General features: G+C 62.7%; 1 protein-coding gene across 2 annotated transcripts in view; it reads right to left on the minus strand.

The window, feature by feature from the left end:
- Positions 1-12243, minus strand: part of LOC119107510 (RNA exonuclease 1 homolog) — a 19877-nt gene extending 7634 nt beyond the window's left edge. For both annotated transcript variants that reach the window (XM_037230968.1, XM_037230967.1), the window contains exon 1: positions 11817-12243. In XM_037230968.1, the coding sequence (XP_037086863.1) occupies positions 11817-12020 (204 nt within the window). In that variant the 5' untranslated portion in view covers positions 12021-12243. The remainder of the gene's footprint in view (positions 1-11816) is intronic.
- Positions 12244-25813: the final 13570 nt, after the last annotated feature.

Raw genomic sequence — 25813 nt, forward strand, 5'->3', positions numbered from 1 at the left:
TTCTTCCCCGTACCAGCACCAGCCGTAGCGCCGACTCTATAGAGCAAAACTGAGCGGCGTAACCCGATATAGACGGTCTGATCAGATGCCGCCACTCTCCCTCTATTCTCTCTCTCCCAATCGCAACCCGTTTGGCGAGCATGGCAGGCGACACCACGACTGTCCGTCCAGAACAGTCTAAGACGGGTATCCTCCAGCCACACCATCGGCCGCTGGGAAGAGACGACGAACCCCCAGCCGGTGAAACGACAGGTGAGCACTATCTCGAGTGGTTGCACTCTTGGGCGATCGATCGCTTCCCGGTCACGACTTGAAGTGCTGGACGAAGAGGGCATCGTCCAATCTAGATGCAACGCCAAGTACAGATGCAAATGCAGCACAGCCGTACCTGCAGAAGCGCCAAAGCCATCTGATCGAGGCCAACAATCCACGTATCGACTGTGGGCACAGCCATGCAGACGTTCATCCTCGAAGATAAGCGGGAGCGAGTACCCGGGCTCGAGAGCACCAGCCCGGGCAGGTGAGACGCCTGACGAGAGCGCGGGAGACGCTTGACGAGAGAGCGGGGGACGCTTGACGAGAGCGCGGGAGACGCCTGAAAAGAGCGCCGGAGACGCCGGTGCGCGCCGCCCAGCCTCGCACCACCAACAGCGGCCGGTCCTCGGCGGCACGCGTGACACGCGGGCGGCACGCACCGCACCTGTCGCCGTCGGTGTCGGTGTCGGTACGCGCGCGGCTTTGTGGTGCGCTCGGGTCAGCGGCCGGCGCCGTTGACAACGCCGACCTCGGCCGGCGCCCGCTCCTCCGCGGGGGGCGGCCACGACCGGCGCCCAGGCCGCAGCTGTTGGCGCCGCCCGCGGCCCGGAGCGGTGACCTGACGCCGGCGGAGAGCGGCGCGCAGCCGCGTGCCGTCCGGCGGCGCACCTGCGGCTCCAGCCGGGCCTACACCGCGCCCGGCCGTCGGCGGAGTGCCACCCGGGGCATCGGCCGCTACATGGCCGACACCGGTTGTTGACGGTCCCCCGCAACGGAGCACCCGATGGAAGACGGAAGCTGCGAAGCTCACGGCGCTCACTTTGAAACAGGCCCACTACGCTGGACTGAACTCTGCTCTAAGCCGGGAACATTACCTTACAAGTTCCCTGAAATAACGACGTACGCACGTGACGGAAGCTAGCACAATATTTCTCATGATTTCAATCGGCGAACGCGATTTGCCACCTAACCCAACAAGTGTGGCGACAACCTTGGGAAGGTCCTCTCTGGCAAACGAAACCGCGCATCACGCCATGGCGCACAAACATGGACAGCGTTGGCCGCCCTCTCAGCCTTGCAGCGACGTCCGCTGACCAAAGCCCGATCTTCCGCTCTCTGGGGGGCCACCGCTGCCGCAAACGCCGAGATACGAAGCTCAGCCGGATGCCCCGCCGCAGCGGACCCGACCTCGCCCTTGAACAACCCAAGCCGGCCCAAGGCTGGTTATGTCAGGGCTGGGGCCTTTGGCAACAGCGGGGCGTGACGTCAGAGCCGGGCAGCGGGCTGACCGTGCCAAACACGTGAGCCATCCGGCAGCGACAGAAATGAAACGTTCGAAGGTCACCGGGGTCGAAGCCGACGGCCGCCGACGTCCATTTCCATCACAAAGAAGCGCCGTGTCAAAATCCGGGGGTTGTTACGACAGAGGTGAAACAACGGCATCTACCAGCCTTTGGGGCCGCCGTTATGAATATTAGACGGGCGATGGCGCTGCACAAGTTCCCGCGGCGAGGCTCTGGGCCGGAAAACAGGGCGAGGCGCAGCGGCCCCTGACCTACGTGTTACAATACCCGATCTTATCAGAGGCTGCGTGCCGTGTAACGACCCTACACGCACTTGTCGCCAGCGAGGCACCGCATAGGCCGCAGAAAACTGGGCTAATCTGGTAAAAGCCGCGCCACGGTCGACATTTCCAGGGACGCCCGTGGGAACCGGAGTGAATCGCAAATGACGAGGCTGCAACGAGCGTAGGAAAACGGCGTCACGCAACTGGCGTGCAGGACGGGGCGGTGGCGTCACCGGGCGATGGCGCCACTCGCGCCTCTCAACATCGGCAGCGGCGTCCAGCGCCTCTCTCCCGCCGACGTGACGCGGCTGACGGGGCGTGACGTGACGTGGCGCGACTCGGGGGAAGCCGCTGGCGCCGAGGACGCCGCAGCGGGGGCCGGCGACAGGACGCCGCGGCTGGCGCAATCTCAGGGACGCGGCGGTCAGCGGGGTTCGCGGCCGGACGGCCGTCGTGTTGGAAGAGGGTGGCCTGCGATCGCGCCACCGGACGAAAATATTAGCCGTGCGCCGGGTGCCAATAGCTAGAAGACCAAAATAAAGCCGGCGGCGATGCGCCGTCGGCCGGCGCCGCGGCGCGCGCGCCAGCGGTCGGTGCGCTCCTGGTCACAGTCGGCAGGGGCGGCCGGCACCGCAGCCGCCCGGCGCGAGCAGCGCCGCCGACCGAGGCGGCATGCGTCCGGCCGTGCTGCCAACACCCGGCGCAACGGCGCCGTCGGGCCACGCCGACTACAAACACTGGCCACTTCCAATAGATTTCCCGGACTTGTGTCCGGCATGACCTTTTTCTACTTATTTCTTTAAACCGATGTCAGAATGAGATTCTTTGCTTCCCATGGCTTGTCAGATGGGCAACAACCCCGCCACCAAGTGGTGTGAACTATGGGAAAAATTATAATCACTCATCCGGCTGTATGCCGAATAGTAGCTACCGGTGATTGCTGACGTGCCATGTCACGACACGGCGCGGCCGTCCGCGATTTATGTATTAACAATGAGCGCTTACAATTAAAAATCTTAAAATAGGTCCACTCCCCTGCCTCCCCCCCCCCCCCCCACACACACATACATACGCCTCACGGGCCAACTACCGCGCACAGCCACCTCGCTGCGCGGCGGGGAGGCGGTCAGGAGGTGTGGCACAACCGCTTCTGTGTCCTGCCGGCGTGCTGCAGCGCAGCGCGAGCCGGCGACAGGCGGCGCGGCGTGATGCGCCTCCGGGCCCCGACGGCGGCCACTGACCCAGGATAGCGGCACCCGGCCACCACCGCCGCCAATCGTGCTGCCGCCGGCGCACGTGCAGCGACGTCGCCCAGGAGCGCTCGGGCGTGACCAGGGCGCCGGGCTCCCGAGCGCTGCGAACGGCGCATCGCCGCCCAGCCTTACGCCAGACGGCCAGTCACATCTCTCTCCCTCTCCCTCTCCCTCTCCCTCTCCCTCTCCTCTCCCTCTCCCTCTCCCTCTCCCTCTCCCTCTCCCTCTCCCTCTCCCTCTCCCTCTCCCTCTCCCTCTCCCTCTCCCTCTCCTCTCCTCTCCTCTCCCTCTCCTCTCCTCTCTCTCTCTCTCTCTCTCTCTCTCTCTCTCTCTCTCTCTCTCTCTCTCTCTCTCTCTCTCTCTCTCTCTCTCTCTCTCTCTCTCTCTCTCTCTCTCTCTCTCGCCCTTCGAAGAAACGACTTTGAAGCGTCACTCGGCGCCAGAGAGGAAGGTCCGCGCCTGCAGACCCCGGCAGAACGCGGCGCTAATCCTTCACCTGAGCCGCACGGCCCTGGCGCCGCGCGCGCCACGGCACGACGCGACACAAGCCAAACACGAGGATTTGGGTCAGCGGCAGCGCCAACGCGCCCCCCCCCCCCCCCCCCCGGCCCAACAACAGGCGTCGACCCCGGCGGCGGCCGCATGCGCCGTCGCCGCCGCCGCCGCCGCCGCGTGCACAAACCCACGCGCCGAGCGCCGACGATCCCCGGAGGCCACCGCCGACGGCGACGTGACAGCCCGTCACCCGACCGCGGCACCGCGGCGTGTCAGGTACGCACGTGCTGCCGGCGCACGACCTGCCCGCGATCAGCTGGCTTCGGCGCGCGCGGCGTGACACCGCACGCACAGGAGCGGGGCACCTATAACCTGGCCGAGGCGCGCCGCCGGCAGCCCCGGCGCGCGGCTGCCCGCTAGCGGTGCGTGACTACGTCGTGGATCGCACGCCCGTTCGCGAGGAGGCGCGCGAAGAGTAAGCTGTGGCCGGCGCCGCGAGACGCGGAGGCGTGCGGCCCGGAGCCCCACACTTGTCTTGGCATCGGGTCGCACGACTGGCCCTACATCATGCTCGCTGGCATGATGCTCGTATATTGCTGCACGAACGAAATACTTGTGCACTAATGTCGCGCTCAGCTAGGTGATGCGAAAGCCTAGTCTGGCCACACAATCTGAAGCTCAAAGTTGCAAAACATGAAAAAACGTGTTGAAAAATGCTGCACTTCACAGCAGCTGTACGCTAGTCTTCGCCACAGTCCGGCGCCAGACGCGCAGACGCAGCGTGTCAAAAGCTTTCATGGTTTCCTCGCGCCCGGGAGGCGCCCGGGCTTAACAGTATTCCGCTGTCGTATTCAACACACCGTACCGTTGTCGTACCGTTGCGCTACAGAGCCTCACACCCGTCAAAATAATTTACTCACCAAACTTTACAAAAAGTCATTAAGTGTCAGCACACTTTTCCCGGCTGAACGTGGTAAAGAACAATATCTATACTCCACACAGGTTCCCAGCGCAGGCACAAAACTAAGCGTATTTCGCAAGACACTCCTAAACAGTGCTGCTGAAGTGTATCACACGAGTTGGTACTATTTCTTTCACTAGTTAAATGTTTTATCCGGCTAACGCGCGACATAGTGGAAATTAAGAGCTTGCAACTGCGTCATCGCAATCGCATGCAGTTGTCGTTCCGAATCGAAACCAGGTACGCTCTGGTACAAAACATCACAATGGAAGACAACAAAGGTTTAAACTAAAGAGCCATTCAAAGACCTAAAACTCCCCGACCGTTATCTTGTTAAGCTCAGAATGGTCTAGGTCTAATTGCCCCATTGTCGTGTATGTCCCAGATATAGCCAAATCGCACTAAATTTCCCCGATGTTTCGGCCGCTCCTTCGCCCCGAACGGTTGCACCGTTACAGGTCAGCGCGGCGCGCGCGCGCGCAACAAAAACATCACTGCGGAAGTCGTTTGCACGCAGTCAGAAAGGTCACCAGGAAATGCGCTGGCGAGACGTCCTGGAATGATAGACGGCGATTTCCGCTGACGCACAATCAACAAACCTACAATGGGAAAAACAACATATAACGCATGCGCTTACAAACGGTCAGCATGTAACAACAGATCCGGACAAAAAGCGTAGTGTGAGGCGCTGCTTGGTGCTTTGTCCTGTCTTGCTTTTGTTGTTGGGCTCCAAGGGACCCGAGTCAAAACTGGCGGCAGGACACAGCTGAAGAAGTCAACACCGCCGCTTGCACCCTGGGCAGCTCTCCGCTGATCACCCAAGGGGGCATCCGCATGGCAGCGGCTGAGACCATCACTGACCACTTCCGTCCAACGAACACAATCGACGAGTACGCGCCAGCTCCCAGCGAGGCTGATCACCGACACCGCCGAGACCCCGCGCCGAGGTACTTCGATTGCGCCTCCCGGCAACACTGGCGCAAAACGGGCGTGCAGTAGCGGGAGGCCACCGCGCGCGGGTGCCCCGCCGGCTGTGTCGCGCGCGACCCCGCCGCCAGTCCGGCGGCTGTACCCGCTATCGGGCCCCGCTGCGCCGCAGAGGCACCAGACGTCCAGAGGTCGCAGCTCGCTGCACAGTGAACCCGCTGTCGGCTTCTCTCATCTGCAGTGCGTCATCGGCGATAGGGACTCTGTACGCGGCCAGCCTCCCCCGGAACGGAGCGCGTCATCCCACAAAGATTTATAAACTGTGCCTCGAAGAAACGTGCATAGCCGACGTAACCACGGCATAGGACCATTATTATTTGATTTCGACTCCCAAAATACATTCCGATCACACCTCGCACTGACATGGGTGACAGCGCAGTCTTACAGTTCAAAATCACCCTTGGCCAGCCATCGCAATCTGTGAACGCGTGAAAATGGAATGCATAACATTACTTAAATATTTGCATTGTTTACTAGATCAAACAGGGATAGCAGAGACCCAGAGAAGTCCGATGTCACTGATCTAATCTACTCTGATCTCCTGATAGCAGGTGGTTGCCAGCAACAGCTGTGACTAAAAGTCGTGACCCTTTTCGGTCAAAAGGGCGACTTTTCCGATGCAGCCTAGTGTCTTCTTTCGCGAGTAACTGCTTGCAAAGTGCGTCCGCCTCCACGGTATGAAATGCTACGCCACTTAGCACTGCATTTGGTAGGTAGCTGTGGTGGAGATTGTTCACGTCACGTACCGCTGAGGGCCGACGCTGGTACCAAGACGGGCACTGGCGCATTGCTGACGTCCCCCACACTACCGGCTGGCCTATATAGTAGACGGGGTTCACAATTCTCACCTCTTTTTACAAGCACATGGCCTGTGTTTACGTTCCTCGGTGAGCTCGGCCGGATTTAAATAGTACCGCTGCTTGATGTTTAAAACGTGGCATCTCGAGAACGATTCCACTGAAATCCAAGCTCGCAGTATCATTTTCCGCGGTATTTTTACTGAACATACTGCATCTCAAGCAAGATTCCACTGAAACTAATCATCTTGAATGATAAGTCTGCCGACAACAGGAACTTTGCCGATCCCTGCACTCGTTCTACGCACCAACGAGGAAAACCCACATCGGACACGCCGAGCAGCAGTGACGACAGATCTCTTGTGACGCCTCCTTACCACGTACGCAGCGCACACGCCAGGCCCGCATACTCAGCAGCGCGGAGCGGCCAGTGGCTGCCATGGCAACAGGTTGACGGGCGCTGGGCTGCCGGAGGCCGCGTGGTGGTGTCGGTGCTTGGCCTCCGTTTTTAATGTGGAGGGTCTCGGTTCGAACCCAGGCTGCGCCGCGGCCTCCGGGTGATTATATGACCGTCGTAGTCGCAGGTGTTGCAGGAATGGGTTCGCTACGGCGCGCGCGACACCAACCGCAACGTTGTGGAAGTCAGGTGGCCGCGGCCTCCACACAAGCTTAGCGGTGCCATGTCGCCCTCGTCACCAGGGCAAAAACGGGCATGACAGGCAAAGACCGTAACACAGGGCGTTTAGGGCCACTCTCCCACCGTTATCACAAATATAGCTCAGAATGCTTTTTCCATCACCTAATTGTAGGGTTGTTCAAGACATCGATACCGTATGACGTTCAAAAAATCAGTTCTGTGGGTCAAGTTTAAAGCACCACCACTGTTTGATATGACCCAAACATTCCCACATCCATTAAGTAGCTGTAAAGACTTGATACCTGGCCGCGGTACGCTGAAACCACCCTCGTAAACAACGTGGACTGTTTTCCCAACACTCAGTGAAGTCAGTATCGGTACAGATATCTTGACAGGTAATCTGTAAATGTCAGTTAAATCCTGCTCCAATGAAAATGAGCGGCCGATGTTCCCCGACCAGTTCAGCCAGCTTTCCGACAGGTGAACAGCGAGTCAATAACGCGCTCTCGGAAAACCAGAAGGTCTTCAGACAGCAGCATCCGAGTTTTGAGCATGCAGAGTTTTCTCAGCAAGCCCGGGCGTCTGTGCTCCCTGAGCTGGGCTTTCCCCAGCGAGCTGCTCGGTGTGACGTCACACGGCGGCGCGTACAAGCCGGCGGTGGCGGGCCGGGGCGCCCCGGCGCCGGGCCGTCCCCATCCCGAGCCGGGCGGCGCGCCCGGCCGGCCGGCGCGGGCCGTCGCGGCCAAGGTCTCGGCCGACGGTCGACGCCCCGGCCGGCGCGGCGGGCGGCCCGGGCGGCCGGCCGCGGAGCTGGCGGCGGCGCGGCGTGGCGCCGCCCGCTCCGGCCGCCCAGGCAGCCTGCCCGCCGGCAGGGCTGACGGGAGCGACGCTGAACCGCGCTCCTCATGCGCCGGCTCTGCTTGCAATGCTAGAATCCGATGCGTTTCCATCAGGCGGATTCCACGGCAGGGAGCGTTGGCTCTGCGACGTGTTTTTCAAGGTCTGCCGTGTTTTCCGGGACAGTTGGCCCGCGTCCAAAAGGGTGCAGCCGATCCGACGCGAGCAGCTGCGCTGGGCGAGCCCGCTGCCATCCGTGCATCGAACAAAGACCAATGCACCGCGTCGCTCGGCTGAGCCGGGCGGACGGGGCACCGGCGGCTCCGGCGCGCCGACCTGCGGCGCTCCCGGCGCGGGGCAACGTGAGTGACGCCACCGCCCGGACGGCAGCCCAGTCGACCCCGGAGGACCCGAGTCACGACCGCTCGCGTCGCCCGCAGCGCGACGCGCTCGGAAGCCGGCACCGCAGTCCGAGCACCGCGCAGACTGCGGTGTGAGCCCCGCCGGTCACCGGGTCCGCCGGGCGCCAGGCGCAGGTACCCGACAGAGCGCCGACCGCTTCCGTTCCACACATTTCACTCCGTCTCCGTCTGGCTTACTTTCCCGACCCATTTTTCCGCGTCCGCCCCGCATACGAAGGTCAGCCTCTTCGGCCGGCGCCGTGGCTCGACCGCAGGCCACATTCGGCGAACGTCGCCGGATGGCGCGAAGCGCCGGTGACGCGCCGGCCGGGCCCGTGACGTCACCCGGCTCCGGTCCGGCGGAGGAGGTGAGTCAGGCCGGCCGGTGGCGAGAGAACCCGGCCGCCAGCCCCCGTCGCCGTGGCCAGCCAGCGCCGGGGCCCGCGCAACGGCTGCCGCCGGACGGCACTGCAGCCGGCCGCCGCCGCACGCGGCTGACTGGTGCGCGGCAAGCAAACCCCCGCCAGAACCCGGCGTCAGCGAGCACGGATCAGGCAACATTCGGCGCACTGTTCGTAGAACTGGATTAAGACGGAGCTGTGACGGCGGCTGGCTCTCTGCTGGCGCGGCGGTCACGGTGCAGGGCACGGCTCACGTGGCGGGCACGTGTTCGGTCCGGGCCAGCTTCGCCCGGCCGGCCGCCGCGGCAGGAGCGCGAGCGCGGCCCGGCAGCTGCCGGCGCCGCGGGGGTCCTCCCCGGGTGCGACGGACCAGCGCCGGGGAGGTGACAGAGCGGCCAGCGCGGCGGGCGGCGCCGCTCGCAGTGGCTCCGGCCAGGCCGACCGCCCGCAGCTAGGGAAAAGGGGGTGAGCGGGGACGAGGGCGGCAGCCCATGAGGCCCCGGTCACGTTCAGGTCCCGACAGCACAAGAGCGTGGCTCCCTGCTGCCGGCCGCCGGCCTGAGCCAGACGTGCCGCTGACAACCACCGCACTTAACAGGCCGCACGCATTAGCGCTTCGAGAATGGACGGCTCGAGGCGTGGGTAGCACGCAGCACTACTGTACACCGCTGCTGATACGCACAGCTGGTACACCGCTGCGCATGGGCAAAGCTATACAGCTGATAACACAGCTGTCATCGACGCTTATCGTGGCGTTCGCTCTCGGCACCAGTCTCGAGCGCAGCCTGCCTCTGCACCGCGCCCTCTCCTCTCCCCACACCCGCATAGCGGGCCGATGACGCGGCCATTACGGCCGAGCCGGCCGCCGCCGCCGGGCCCACGTGCGTCACACGCGCCGCCGGCCGTAGTGGGTGGCGCGTGGAGCGGATCGACCGGGCCGGCGGCCGGCCGCCTGACTCACGCACACGTGGCGCGCGCGCGCGCGAGCGCGTTTACAGGTGGCGGCGACGGCAGAGGTCGGCCGCGCAACCTCTCGTCACCGGCCGCGTGACTCAGGCGCCACGCGAGACGGCGCCGTCGACAGGCTGGCTGGGCCGGCCGGGCCGCGGGTGGAGGAGGCGCGGCGCCGCTGTAGCGACCTGCCTCACTGTCCTCCGGCGCCTGTGCTCCCGGCCAGTGAGCGGAGTGCCAGTGGCACGCACGCCGCCCAGCCGTCAGGCAGCTGTGTGTGACTAAGCTGGCGTGCCCAATGCATCCTACCTGTTTCCCAGACATTGTCATCTTCGCGTCCCAAGCGCACGGCGACGCTTTGTTTGCCGCAGCGCTGACATGCGACGGAGCGACGACAGCTGGGGAGCTCGGGCTGCTGCGGCGCGGAGCACTTCGCGCACCGCTCCGCCCGGTCGCGCGGGCCACCAGTCCGTCGGCGAGGCCTGGACGGCTGACGTTGCGCCGCCGCATCTCGTGTCACTCTCATCACCTCTCGCACGTGCCGTCGTCGGCGCAGTGCCGCCGCACGTCAGCAGTGCGGGGCCGACCTAGACCCGGGGCCAGCGACACCGCGCAGCCAGGGGTCGGCCGTAGATACCGACAGACTCGGCAGACCTTAAATCCCCCCCCCCCCCCCTCCACCGCGCTATAAATCCCCCCACTATGTCTACAATTGCACCAGGCTAGAAAAACTACGGACATAAAGGCTGATAGCCGCCTTCGGCCAAAACCCTCCCAGACGCCAGAGGCCTCTCCCGACGGCGACGCATGTGCGCTCGGGATCCACGGCCGCGTAGTAGCTCCACCGTCAAAACACGCGGCCACAAGGTCGCCTGGCGCCGGGCGGCCGGCCGACCACGTGACCGGCCAAACGTCAACACTGCGCCGCCGGGGCCGGAGCGTGACGCCTGGGCCGCCGCTGACCGGCCGGCGCCGCGCATACAACACCGGCGCCGCGTGCTATCGCAGCGCGGCGATACCGGCAGCGGCCGAAGGGCGGCGGGACGCCGGGCCGCGCTTTCCAGCCCCCTCCCCTCCCCCCCCCCCCCACGCTTCCACGTGGGAACGCCGACCAACAGCGGCCCCGCGTCAATTGTGTTGCACCAGCATCGTCGCGTCCGGAGACCCGTGCTCAAAGCGGCTCACTTTTCCCGTCCGGTGCGCGGCGCTCGCGCCGTGACGCAATGTTCGAGTCGGTACGTGGGAGGGCGGCTAGCGGGTCTCTCCACAGGCGGTTGCGTGAGACCGGCTTTTCGCCGTGCCGGCTGAGCCGCCGGCGAGACGTACCGCGACGTCGGCGCGCGAAGAGAAGCGCCGAGCGACGGCCTGATAGGCGTAGGAGCGGAGGCGCATCAGCGGCTACAGCCTTCGCTGTGCTTCACCGTGCATGCTGTGACTGTCGTGAACGCCACGAGAGTGGACTTTCTCCAACTGAGCGTCCATCAACCGGCAACGATGGACGACGTCATCATAGTGGGACATTTAATCGCTGCAGGGGAAGGGCAGCGTTGTCCACCGCGCGGTGATGGGTACGACACCAAGGCGGGCGCGGGCTTCGGCGACTTGACAGTTTGGCGGAAGTGCAGCCACAGCAAAGCAGTACGACATTGTGATCACGGACGAAAAATACGCGATACGCTGAGTTCGTCACAACACGAGGACGCCCTCCGAGCAGACGAGTGCAGGGTGTGCTCTGATCACACTTGGCCGCCATGTGTGTTATGATTACAACGCCGAACTCAGCGCGCACGCACACGGCCACGAGCACTAAACGCAACGCGTATGCGTATATGCGTATGCTTGTATGTACGCATGCGCCCGCTCCGGCCTCGCGGCCGCAGCGGATGCATACGCATAGCGTTTGTATGGCAGAAGGGACACCGCACTGAGAACCACGTTGTTGCTACGACACTTACGCTCACGGTGCTTCGGACCACAAGGGACGTTACGATTGCAATAATGCGGTGAGGAGCATATTACGATAACAGTAACAGTGGCGGTATACCACAACCATGACTTCGTGGTGAAGCAGGTTTGCAATGGTTTCACAGCAAAACTTTGTGGCCTCGATCAACACCGGAGTGGACGACCACAAGAGTTGGGCGCACAGCGTGACTGTCTCAGCCTCTGCGCTCAAGTCTCCCGTGTACCCCGATCCTGCTCGTGACCCGACGAAGGGGGGGGGGGCAGACGGCCGGCCAGCTGCCCAGCCCGGCTGCCGCAGCCACCACGTACCGTGCTCGGAGTATGCGCCAGCCTCTTGCCGCCTTTGGGCGCCGTCTGCGCCGTGGTGACCGTCTTTGTGTCAGCCGCGGCCGACGTGGACGCCGCTGCCGCCGCCACGCTCGGCTTCTGCAGCAGCGCGCCGACATTCGGCACGTGCGCCACCCGCCGCCGCTCTACAAGGGAGTTGGACATGATCAGCGGCTCGCACAGCATGGTTCGTACGTTCACAGTTCGTTCGCCGTTCTCACAATCCGTTCACCGTTCTCACTGTTCGCTCACTGTCCGTCCACTGTTCGCCACTGTCCGTGTCTGCCGGCGCTCCCGCTTCACGTCGCGCTCCTCAAGTCTGTCTGCGTTACACCGCACACGCCTGTCCCATTCGCCGCCGGTCAGCGTGCCTCCTTGTCCCGCGCCCCCTCCTCATCCGCCGTCCTAGCCGTCACTGAATGGCTGGGACTCGCGTACGTGGTGTAGCCGCGCGCGCCGCCGACGGCCGCCGCCAGGGGCGCTGTCGGCGCCACGCGCCGGGCCGACACAAAGACGCCGGCGGGCCACACGAGGCGCATCGGCTCGACCGGAGGCTGACCTTGCGGCGCTGACCCGGCACGACCAAGGAGGTGACACGGGCACCCGGCGTCCCGGCCGGGGACGGAGCGGGCCGAGCCACGCCACGGCAGACGCGGGTCGGCGCTCACGAGACCGACCGGCCCGGAGAGGCCCAGCACCGGACCCAGCACCGGACGTGGGGACCCAGCAGCGGTGGGGACCTTATCTGAGACCACCCGAAGTTATCTTTTCGGGAAAATGCCAGGAGGGCTTCTTCAACATCGGAGCTCGCCGTCAAAGTCGTTTGGCAGACCCCGTCAACAAACAGAGCCGGTTGTTCCAAACACGGCGCAGAGCCCCGGCAGCAGCCCCGCCATCCCACCTGGGTCCGGAGACCCGGCCGCACCAACCGCCGGCCGGTCCTGACGACACGGACCTCTGGGCCAGCGGGCGGCGACCGGCCGGTGCGCCGATCGCTGGTGCGGCACGGTCGGCCCGCCCACACCCTGTCACGGAGCTCGTGCATCCCGCGGGGCCGCCGCGCCTGGCTGGGCTGCGCCCCGGCTGGCCGGCACACCGGCGCGTGGGGCTCGGAGTCCCGCCACAGCCGCGTGCGGTGCGCCGGCTGACCTGAGCCAGTCGAGCCGGACATACTCAACTGATCAAACTCGACATAAACCCATTGTGTGCAGCGAGCATTTGAGCTATTCGATGCCGATGCAGCGCGTTCTGACGACTGGGGACCTTTAGAGCGGTTTTGTGACCCCAGCAGTTTTGACGCATCGGTGCGATGAACCCGGGGCGCTGACACCGAGCAGGTGACTTTCACGCTGGTGCCGGGCGCTCGTGCAGCGCCTGCGTACCATGCACGCATCTAAGACTACCATCCATCGCGCGTTTTTGCACTGTTTTCCCGGCGTCCGCGCCAGCCGGAGTTCGTTAGCATCGCTCCGTTTGGTGAGGCTGCGGTCCGGTCCGCCGACGCTATCTAACGGTCTGCAAAAACCGCACCCGAGCATATGCAGAACCCAACGAGGTCGGGCGCGCGGTGGGTTCGCCGGTTCGGACGACACCTGGCCGCGCAGGCTCACACCACGCACGCGCACACAGCTGCTATCGCTGAGGCCGCGCACTTTTTATGGGTCAATCGGCCGCCTACTGCGCAGTGCCGTCCTCAGAGCCTGTTTGTTTACCCCAGATGGTGGCCGGGTGACGCGGCCCGGGCCGTCCCGCTCCGTGCGCCGGCGCAGTACGGCATCTGCCAGCTGACCTGGGGCCGGCAAGGCCAGGTATCCTGTCAAGTGTCGGCTGATCTGAGGATGGCCAGCCGCCGATTGCCATGATGGCTTGGTACGTGACCGTCTGACGGCTGGTGTTCTGTGACCAGGGTGCATTCGCAGCTAATAAATAGGACGACAGAGAATATATGCCGTCAACATCAGACTCCATGAACTGGGTCTTTTAACGTCCGCAGTGGCCCGGATGACAAACATTTTACATGACGTCTGGTGTTATCTCTGCTGGATGCGCGGTATCTTTTTCCGTTACTTCATGGAAGTGATACAAAAATGACGCAACATGTTAGTTTATAAACAGGTCAGTTAGTGCGCCCACGATCGACGACAGACGAAAAATGATACGTCATAGCTCTCAAACACACGTTGCAGTTTCCATGTTGAGCGCAGGCGGGTACGGTAACGTACGCAGGCGTGTGCATGACAATGCTAGTGTTTCGCATGCGCAGTTATCGTGGCGAAAATCATGAAAACGTTGGCAGAAAACGCGTCACGCTGTGAACACGCTCGGCCAAGAGTCTACGTGACACCTCGTGATGCCATATACATAGTGCGCCGCTAATAGATTCTTAACCTGAAGCCTGCTAGCGGTGAGGTGTCCACGCGGCGGCCGAGCACCCCGTCGTCGACCGGACGGACCAGGCCGGCCAATGTCGGTCGCGCGCTCCTCTCTGTCACGCCGGCTTCCTGGTTCATCACCACTGCACTCTATTGCTACTATCCGACTTCCGGCAGCCGCCGCAGGTATGTCGTGCGTGGGCGTCAGCTACATAACGGCGGTTTGGCACTGTCCTGCCCCGGTCGGCGGTGACCCGTACGCTGCTCAGCCGACACGTGCGGCAGTCCCGTTACCTGCCGCGCACAGCGGCGGTCCGACCCGGTCCGACCTCCGCCGGCACCCCCCGGCCGGCCCCAGCTGACCTGCCGTTACCAGCCGCGCACAGCGGCGGTCCGACCCGGGCCGACCTCTGCCGGCATCCTCCCCTCCCCTCCCCGGCCGACCGCAGCTGACCTGCCGTCAGTCTGCAGTACTTCACAGCCCGCATGACCTGGCGCCAGCTGGCGGGATCGGAGCCTCATCCAGCTGCGCCTGAACAGCTACCCACTGTAGCCGTCCTGATCCCTGTCACCTCGGCGCCGACGGAGGACACAGCGGGCTCGACTGTTGCCATCCTGAGCCCTGTCACCGTCTCGGCGCCGACGACGGGGGACACGGCGGGCTAGACTGTTGCCATCCTGAGCCCTGTCACCTCGGCGCCGACGGAGGACACGGCGGGCTCGACTGTTGCCGTCTTGAGCCCTGTCACCGTCTCGGCGCCGACGGAGGACACGGCGGGCTCGACTGTTGCCGTCTTGAGCCCTGTCACCGTCTCGGCGCGGACGGAGGACACGGCGGGCTAGACTGTTGCCGCCCTGAGCCCTGTCACTGTCTCGGCGCGGACGGAGGACACGGCGGGCTCGACTGTTGCCGTCCTGAGCCCTGTCACCGTCTCGGCGCCGACGGAGGACACGGCGGGCTCGACTGTTGCCGTCCTGAGCCCTGTCATCGTCTCGGCGCCGACGGAGGACACGGCGGGCTCGACTGTTGCCGTCCTGGGCCCCGTCACCTCGGCGCCGACGGAGGAGACGGCGGGCTCGACTGTTGCCGTCCTGAGCCCTGTTACCGTCTCGGCGCCGACGGAGGACACAGCGGGCTCGACTGTTGCCGTCCTGAACCCTGTCACCGTCTCGGCGCCGACGGAGGACACGGCGGGCTCGACTGTTGCCGTCCTGAGCCCTGTCACCTCGGCGCCGACGACGGAGGACGCGGCGGGCTCAACTCCTGAGCCGTCTCCAACTCCAACCGTCTCCAACTCCAACTCCAACCGTCCTGAGTCCTGTCACCGTCTCGGCGCGGACGGAGGACATGGCGGCTAGACTGTTGCCGTCCTGAGCCCTGTCACCTCGGCGCCGACGGAGGACACGGACTTGCGCAGCCATACCAGTCGGCTTCTCAGGTTCCAGCTCTGTACCCCGAGCCCGCGCAGACGTCGGGCCGCGCTTACGCCAGCCGGAGCTCCCCACCAGCTCCGAATGACGTCACGATCAGACCGGGCCGTGGCGGCACGCGAGTGTTTCGTTGCCAAGTCACGTCAATCAGCTCCAGGAATTTGCGAACCGTCAGAACGATACAGAAAAAACTCGTCCGGGCCATGCTGCATGTTCCGGCGTTCGCTTGACGTCGGTGTGGCGGCATCATCGCCACGCCGTGGTGGGCAGCGCATGTGAGCATGCCCAGGGCTACGTAAATACTGCGCAAAAGGCATGGTCGAGATGACCCCATGCCGAGCGACGAATCCGACGCGCTGGAGTCAGACCACTCGGACGTGCTCGCCTACGGCACAAATGGACTGACCAAGCGTGAACTGGAATCGCCGGCCGCTGTAGCCGTTGGCGATTCAACGCGCGGTACTCCACCTAGCGCGCGGGGTGAAGCGAGTTTGTCTTCACGGACCTGATCACTCTGGAAGCACACTTGTCCTGAAACTGCGTGGCGCAAAAATACAAGATATAGCTGGCGGACTATCGGGATCAACACATTTGTCACTTCATTCCCATTCTATGTTTGCATGTGCCACCAGAAACGGCGAACCAACAGGTGGCCGAATACATTTCAAGCATGGCCCACATGTTATGATTGTGGGTAACACCTGAAATGGAATTGACTACGGTGGTGGTAAAAAAACACTCATTTGAAGCGTTCTCGGTAGTGCAGCGGATGCTACCGACAAAAATGAACTATGGCTAGATGAAAAACTATGTCTATGTCTGGGAAAACAAATGCAAGCGTCTCCCATGCATAGAGATGTGCCGCCGAAGCAGCGAGCGGCGATCTCCAGCGGAAATACCCGGAGCGCAAGCACACTCCAAACGTTTTGCTGTGCTATACGAGTACGTAAATCAAGTATCCCCCATGTAACCACTCCCATTAACACAAATGTATTATCAACTGGGTAGCATTCTACTTGGGAGGGGCTTGTGCGCGAAGAATAGTCACCGCGCTTATCGGTATACACTGATGGTGAATTTTCGTCGGAGGATATTGTGCACATGTACTATATGAGTTTATACTCGAAGCCATGCTTTTGTTAATAAGCCCCCCCCCCCCCCCTCCCTTCCCCCAGTGAGAACTACACGCTAACACGTACCAGGAGACAAAGTAACATCAAAAGCACGTGGCACGATAGAAAGCGTCAGCGCATTACAGACTTGTGATATCATCTGGTACCTTATCCAGGATATGCCCGTTACATAAGGTAAGAGCACTGTTCCGTTTGTTCCGTTGCAGTTACACCAGGTTGCCAAGAGGGCCACGGAGAAGCCCGCGGTCAGCCAGCGTGGCCGGCACTCTGCAGACGGCACTTTATACAGTACCGGTGTCGGCCGGCCGTGCACCTCAGGCCCCAACGACCTCAGGGCGCAGCGCATCACCCCAGCGACCGCAGGACGCAGTGCATCACCCCAGCGACCGCAGGACGCAGTGCATCACCCCAGCGACCGCAGGGCGCAGCGCATCACCCTAGCGACCTCAGGACGCAGTGCATCACCCCAGCGACCTCAGGGCGCAGTGCATCACCCTAGCGACCTCAGGACGCAGCGCATCACCCTAGCGACCTCAGGACGCAGTGCATCACCCCAGCGACCTCAGGGCGCAGTGCATCACCCTAGCGACCTCAGGACGCAGCGCATCACCCTAGCGACCTCAGGACGCAGTGCATCACCCTAGCGACCTCAGGACGCAGCGCATCACCCTAGCGACCTCAGGACGCAGTGCATCACCCTAGCGACCTCAGGACGCAGTGCATCACCCCAGCGACCGCAGGACGCAGTGCATCACCCCAGCGACCTCAGGACGCAGTGCATCACCCCAGCGACCTCAGGGCGCAGCGCATCACCCTGGCGACCTCAGGACGCAGTGCATCACCCCAGCGACCTCAGGACGCAGTGCATCACCCCAGCGACCTCAGGACGCAGTGCATCACCCCAGCGACCGCAGGACGCAGTGCATCACCCCAGCGACCGCAGGGCGCAGCGCATCACCCTAGCGACCTCAGGACGCAGTGCATCACCCCAGCGACCTCAGGGCGCAGCGCATCACCCTAGCGACCTCAGGACGCAGTGCATCACCCCAGCGACCTTAGGGCGCAGTGCATCACCCCAGCGACCTCAGGACGCAGTGCATCACCCTAGCGACCTCAGGGCGCAGCGCATCACCCTAGCGACCTCAGGACGCAGTGCATCATCCCAGCGACCTCAGGACGCAGTGCATCACCCCAGCGACCTCAGGACGCAGTGCATCACCCCAGCGACCTCAGGACGCAGTGCATCACCCCAGCGACCTCAGGACGCAGCGCATCACCCCAGCGACCGCAGGACGCAGTGCATCACCCCAGCGACCTCAGGACGCAGTGCATCACCCCAGCGACCTCAGGACGCAGCGCATCACCCTAGCGACCTCAGGACGCAGTGCATCACCCCAGCGACCTCAGGACGCAGCGCATCACCCTAGCGACCTCAGGACGCAGCGCATCACCCTAGCGACCTCAGGACGCAGTGCATCACCCCAGCGACCGCAGGACGCAGTGCATCACCCCAGCGACCTCAGGACGCAGTGCATCACCCCAGCGACCTCAGGACGCAGCGCATCACCCTAGCGACCTCAGGACGCAGTGCATCACCCCAGCGACCGCAGGACGCAGTGCATCACCCCAGCGACCTCAGGACGCAGTGCATCACCCCAGCGACCTCAGGACGCAGTGCATCACCCCAGCGACCTCAGGGCGCAGCGCATCACCCTAGCGACCTCAGGACGCAGTGCATCACCCCAGCGACCTTAGGGCGCAGTGCATCACCCCAGCGACCGCAGGACGCAGTGCATCACCCCAGCGACCGCAGGACGCAGTGCATCACCCCAGCGACCTCAGGACGCAGTGCATCACCCCAGCGACCTCAGGACGCAGTGCATCACCCCAGCAACCTTAGGGCGCAGTGCATCACCCCAGCGACCGCAGGACGCAGTGCATCACCCCAGCGACCTCAGGACGTAGTGCATCACCCCAGCAACCTTAGGGCGCAGCGCATCACCCCAGCGACCGCAGGGACGCAGTGCATCACCCCAGCGACCGCAGGACGTAGTGCATCACCCCAGCAACCTTAGGGCGCAGTGCATCACCCCAGCGACCGCAGGACGCAGTGCATCACCCCAGCAACCTTAGGGCGCAGTGCATCACCCCAGCGACCGCAGGACGCAGTGCATCACCCCAGCGACCTCAGGACGTAGTGCATCACCCCAGCAACCTTAGGGCGCAGCGCATCACCCCAGCGACCGCAGGACGCAGTGCATCACCCCAGCGACCGCAGGACGTAGTGCATCACCCCAGCAACCTTAGGGCGCAGTGCATCACCCCAGCGACCGCAGGACGCAGTGCATCACCCCAGCAACCTTAGGGCGCAGTGCATCACCCCAGCGACCGCAGGACGCAGTGCATCACCCCCAGCGACCTCAGGACGTAGTGCATCACCCAGCAACCTTAGGGCGCAGCGCATCACCCCAGCGACCGCAGGACGCAGTGCATCACCCCAGCGACCGCAGGACGTAGTGCATCACCCCAGCAACCTTAGGGCGCAGTGCATCACCCCAGCGACCGCAGGACGCAGTGCATCACCCCAGCGACCGCAGGACGCAGTGCACCACGCCAGCGCCGGCCGGCAGAGTCGCGTAAGCGCACGCGAGCGCGCTTAAAATACTGTACGCGGGCTACGTTAATGGGAAACGCCGGCAAATTGCAGTAAAGTCCGTATCACTGACTGGCGTTTACCTTTACAACCAATTTTGATTTTGAAGATGTCGTTTGACACTGGCTTTCAGAATAAGCAATGTCATGTCATTGCAAAAGTAACGGGTTTCAGCTGCCCGCTCCACACGCCCTGCACCAAGAGCGGTATCCCATTTTGTGTCCCAGATCTGTACCCGCGCCACAAAATGACCGTCATTTACCAATGCCTCGCATGCACGCGGCAGGTGATCACCAATGAAAACAGATCAGGGCAGGGCAGTCACAGAATGCCGACAACACAAGCGGCGGCACGCAGTCTGCCCGCGGACACACCGGCGTTGCGTTTTGAGCAGCCATCGGCGTTATTTGAGACGGCTTGGCACAGACGTGGAAACAACATATCTAATTTTTAAGGCGTGAGTGATGGCCTTAAAACAACATAACATTTCGTCCATTTGCTGTCAAAGAAAAAAACTAGCATCGCCAAAGTACGTCGCAAATCGCGTCGCGCCATACATCATCGGGCGACACTGGACGGTCTTCGCTGGAGGTCTGCCACTGACCGAGATCTTGTATAAACACCTCAGAAGCGGTAAAGGCGCCCCTCGTACAGCATCACAATACACAAGACTGCGACGCATGACATAAAATACCACATATTCGCAATACACTTACGAAGAAATGCCCCCGATCCAGGTCACGAGTCTGAGGCAAATCAATGAGGGCAGCCTCATGCTTGATGGCCATCTGGCAATGTAGCTGTGAAAGGCCGTTTTGTGGCGCGGCCCGGACCGGCCGTACCCAACGCCTCTCCTGCACAGGGGCAATCGTCGCGAGAGGTGACTTTCACATGGAGAAACACACAGGCCGGAATTAGCTACGGATCGGGGACGGGCGTCGAGCAGAAGTGGGCACCCAGCGGCAGCAGGTCGGCCGGATGGATGGCAAGGAGAGCTGGCAGAAGTGGGCACCCAGCGGCAGCGGGTCGGCCGGGTGGATGGCCAAGAGAGCTGGCAGAAGTGGGCACCCAACGGCAGTGGGTCGGCCGGGTGGATGGCCAGGAGAGCTGGCAGAAGTGGGCACCCAGTGGCAGCAGGTCGGCCCGGTGGATGGCCAAGAGAGCTGGCAGAAGTGGGCACCCAGCGGCAGCGGGTCGGTCGGGTGGATGGCCAAGAGAGCTGGCAGAAGTCGGTACCCAGCGGCAGCGGGTCGGCCGGGTGCATGGCCAGGAGAGCTGGCAGAAGTGGGCACCCAGCGGCAGCAGGTCGGCCGGGTGGGTGGCTAGCAGAGATGACAGAAGTGGACACCCAGCGACAGCAGGTCGGCCGGGTGGAGGGCCAGGAGAGCTGGTAGAAGCGGGCACCCAGCGGCAGCAGGTCGGCCGGGTGGATGGCCAGGAGAGCTGGCAGAAGTGGGCACCCAGTGACAGCAGGTCGGCCGGGTGGATGGCCAGCGGATGACGGACCGCCAGCCGATAGCCACGTCTGTTTTTTTTGGGCCAGTGCTGACCGCGGCCATGTTGTGTTGGCCGCTGACACCAAATGATGCGCCCACGGCCACGCATGGCTGAAGCTGGCACTGAAGCGGTCTGCTTTTACCCATGAGATTCTACAGAAAGGTTTATCTTAGTCTCCGAGCAGATGGCAACCAGTGGCTGTTGTTTTGTTCGGAAACTGCGAAACCGTCCCCGTCCCAAACCGTATCTTCACCTGATAAGGCGTGAGGGGCACGGGAAATGGGCCCCAGCTCCCCCAAATGGTGACTCAATGTGTCCGCGACCCTTGAGTGCACGCATGGCGGCGGGGATTGTTTTGAAACACTCTGGCCCACACATCGGCACGCCAGGCCGTCAGCTTGGCTCCAAAAAGCCGCGGTATGACGATGTGAACCATCTACAAAACTGCTCTAGTCCTGAATGTTCAAGTCACGCTCCCTGTACACCCATCAGGTCCCCACCCGCCTGACGCAGTGCACGTGTCCGTCAGTCCGACACCGCCAGCGAACCCCGGCAGCCCGGTTCGGTCCCCTCCGTGACCCCCTGACCCCGGCTGACTCGGCGCACGCCCGCCCGAGCGCTGCTCCTGATCCGCCCGCACCCGCAGGTCGCATGTCGGCACAGCCAACGTGCCGGCAGATGCCGGAGGGCCTCTCCGCACTCACTGACGGGCGTCTCGCCGACTGGTGCGGAACACACGTCATTACCCTTGAGTTCCAAAGTCACCACCAGCGCCCCCGGGGTGCTGGACTCCCGTCACGCCCATACGTTCTGCTGGCGTTCAAAGTAGTGGTTCTTTAGAAAGAGGAAAGGCGCTGATGACGCTGTGCTTCGCGAGCAATTTTGTGCCAAATGCCGCGCCAAGGCTTGAGAAAAACGCGCGCCAGGCCAGGCAACTCCACGAAACGACACCATCCACACCGGCTCAGCTCCAGCATGAGGCCTGAATGTTGGCAGTTGTTCCACGAACGCGGCCGGAGAAGCCGGCCCCAACGTCGGGCTCCCAGCCCACCGGCGTGCCCAATCAGCCATCTGCCAGGTCGGTCACAAAGGAAACCCGCACTCGTAAGCACAGCTCAATACGGCCGCGGCCGCCCCAGACGTAACAGCTGAGTCACCGGTTTCGATCGGTGACGACCGCTAAACGGACCGCCGTCCGGAGCGGAAGACGGTACGCGAGTGAGTCAGGCGGCACGACAGCGAGCCCACGTGACTCAGCCGAGTCTCTGAGACGGCGAGGGGCAACGCCGCCAACCGATCCCCTCGCCCGCCTGCCGCCACAGACAACGGGAGCAAACAAAGGCGGCGCGGCTGCAAGGCCAGGTGGAAAGACGGGCGCCCCAGGTAGGGCTGGGGACGTTGCACCGACGCCACCATGTGAAAGCGGTCAGGCGGGATCGTTCCCACGACATTGCTGAAAGGTGTTCAGGATGTGACGCGCCATCAGTCGGCATTTTCCCGACGAGCCGCCCGCCCGGTTTTGCGAACATGACCGGGCGAGCCAGTGACGCCACGCCCGGAAGCTGGCGACATACCAGCCGCGGCAGGACGCATAGGGTTTGGGTGAGTGCCGAGTCCCGTCCCGTGCCGTCCCGGCCGCTCCGCTACCTCGTGCCAGCGCAACACACCGCGGCCTCTCCGAGCCGGCGCCCGCCCGCAGGGCCACGCATACCGGCCGCGGCACTCAGGGGGAGCGGGCGACGGGCACCTGCGCACGTGGATCACTCGGCGCACGGGATCGAGCGGACCGACGCCTTCGCCCAACAGAGCCCCGGCCTCAGCGCGGCTCAGCCCTGCCTGCTACGGCACAGCGATCGTGACCATCCGCCGCGGCACGGCACCCGGTCCCCGGCACGCGAGGCTCTCCGGCGCCAGACGCCCCGATCCGTCACACAGATCAGCTGCGTGCTCGGCTGTCCGCAGCAACAAAGCTCACCGGTGCGGCCGGCGGGCCGGTCGGTCGGTAGGTCGGCCGGTCGCCGACCCCGCCGCCGCCTGGAGGCGGGCCAAGTTTAATTCCGTCGCAACGTTCATGGCCCCGGCCCGCGACGAACCCAAACAGTGTGCGACGTCCCCCCCCCCCCCCCCCCCCGAACGCATCCGGAGCCCGGTGGGGCCACGCTGCTCGGGTCGCAGGAGATCGCAGGAGATCGCGCGGGGACGGCGCCGCCGGGATCGGGTTGTGAGCGGGCGGTCACCGACCCTGCGGCCCGAGCGCGACGTTCGGACGCTGAGCGCACGGAGCACGGCGCCACCGGTGGCCGCGTCGCTGCCAGATCGGAAACGCTACCATAAACGCACCCGAACCGCTATCGGCTGCAAATCAGCCTCCGCCCACGTCGGTGCCAGAACCAGCCAATTCCGGCGTTGGGCGCACGAGTCGGCAGCGGTGAAGCTGAACACCAGCGCGCGGCGCCTGTCATGACTCGCCGCTTTAACAGGTGCCAACACGTCGGAGGCTTCCGCGCGGCGGTCGGCGGCACGACTCGCGCTCCGACGCGCCGGAGCGGCCACTGACGACACCCTACGCGCCGGTGTCGTCATGTTCGGAGCCGCCGGGGCCGCGCGCGCCGCTTCTGCTCGTCATGACACTCGGCAGCCACGCCGACTGGACGGGAGGTATCGGCCACTACGACCTGCAGACGGTCCGTTCTGGTCCGTGGAAGGTCATTGCCGACTGTGGTGGTTCCATTCTGGGGATCTTACTAGTAAAGGCCCCTTTATTGATTGTGAAGAGCCCATTCTGGCATGAACCCAAATGGCACGGCCCATTCTGACCCGTAGAGAGCCCATTCTGGCCCGTCGAGGACTCATTCTGGCCAGTAGGGCATTATTCCGAAATGTAGAAGGGCATATTATCGACCGTAGAGGACACATTATCGACTATGGAGGCACATTCTGGCCTATAGAATGCCAGAAGGCTTGTAGATGCCACTCATCCCTGTAGAGGACCCGTTCTGGCCTGTGAAGAGCCCACTCTGACTTAACAAGGGCCCAGTCTGATCCGTTCAGGTCCCCTTCTGACCTGTTGCCTAGTGGGCCCATCTGACAAGTAGAGCCCGTTTTTTACTGTGGGGGGCCTATCGTGTCCTGCAGAGTGCCTATTCTGAACCGTACTGGGACCACTCTGACAGGAAGAGGGCCCGTTGTTGACTGTTAAGGGCTCACTCTGCTCGCGGAGGGCCCACTATTTACTGTAGTCTTCCCATTCTGCTTTGTATAGGGCCCGTTCTGGCCCGTAGAGGGCCCATTCCGATCTTTTGAGGACAAATTGTTGGCTCGAAGAGCACATTTAAGTCTGTAGAAGGTGAACTCTGGCCTGTGTAGGCCCATTCTGACCTGTATAGGGTCCATTCTAGCTTACAGGGGGCCCACTTTCTAATACTAGGGGGCCCATTTTGGCAATTTGAAGTTGCCCCCCCCCCCCCCACCGAACTTGAACATAGTTCCTGCTATCTTGGGGCTGACGGGAATCTTAAACTCTACCTTCTTTTTTCCTTTACCTTTCCCCTACTTAATGTCCCACACTTTCTCTGGATTACCGCCGGCCTCTACATTGGGACATATGTTTCGTGAGCTGCAAGTGTTTGAGTTTGAAGTTTGAAGCTTGTGGCACTGATGGTGACATTCAAAGTACCGTGGCCCACAGTAAGTGTAAGGCAAAGGTGGAGGCTGCTTAGAATTGAGAGTTCTCTTACGCTTATTTGTAGCCATGGAGTGGATTTTGCTGGAAGGACCTATCCTCCAATCCATCTAGCCATCTACTCTTCTCATCATCAACCTTACTTCCTTTGTCGCATTTCCCCAAATTTTGAGACGTGCCCGCACCTAACGTACTCGCAAACACAAGAGATAATGTATCAAACTCGCAAATCTTTGTCAGGACGATTTATTTAATCTGGTAGCGCTATTTCTTCCTGCTGACCAGCCGACACAAAAATCCTGGCAGCAGCGTCAGCCGGCGCGTTACGTCACAAACCAAGTGACTGAGGTCACGTGAAGTGATGTAGACAAAATACTGCGCCGTGATTGGTGCTGACAAACGTGCTGACGACAGACTAAGCGCGACCCTGCCCGGCGGCGTGGGGTGGGGGGGGGGGGGGAAGGTTCGTCTGGCCCGGCACCCTACGGTGGCGCGGACGGACCATCGCCATCGTGCCCCCTTTCCTCTGCCTCCATCCACGACCGTACAACAGGAACACAGTGCCGTCGTCTGTTTGACTGCTATTTTTTCGATCATGAACAAGGCAGGACATGATATGACAAGATTGGGCGCAAAACCGCAACGGTTTGAGCATCTCTCCTCAACAACAACAACAAAAATACTAATCGCCGTCCGGGGAACACACGGCGATGAATATTATATATATACATTATAACGCGACCGATCTGCTAGCTGAGACAGACCAGGCTCCGCCGCCGCTCCGGTTCACGCAAATAGCCGTCTCCGGGCAGCGGCGGACGCCCGGCCCGTTCACGCCATTCAGTCACCCGTCTGCTGCCCGCGCCCGCTGGAAGTTCTTTGGCGAATCATCCGGCTTGGAGAAGAACTGCCTGGCACACGGCTGCCGTGCCGAGGCCGCCCGGCGGCAGGCCGGCGCCGGCGGCGCAGCTCTGTAGTGTCCTAGAATGACCGACTTTGGGTGAAAAGCAACACTCTATGAGAAGGAATTGTTCACCCCCTTCCCCATATTTGATGTCAATTTTTCACTCATGCTGTCATTTCACTCATATTGTCTAACCCAGGGGTGTCAATTTCCGTAAATTATTGGGGGGGGGGGGGCGAACCGAAGGCCCGACAGCCCAGCCCCCACCCCATTTTTTCACACCAGACTTAACTTACTTTATGGTGAT

This window comes from Pollicipes pollicipes, unplaced genomic scaffold (assembly GCF_011947565.3).
Source record: "Pollicipes pollicipes isolate AB1234 unplaced genomic scaffold, Ppol_2.1 Scaffold_6686;HRSCAF=7923_pilon_pilon_pilon, whole genome shotgun sequence".
Classification (NCBI taxonomy): Eukaryota; Metazoa; Arthropoda; class Thecostraca; order Pollicipedomorpha; family Pollicipedidae; genus Pollicipes; species Pollicipes pollicipes.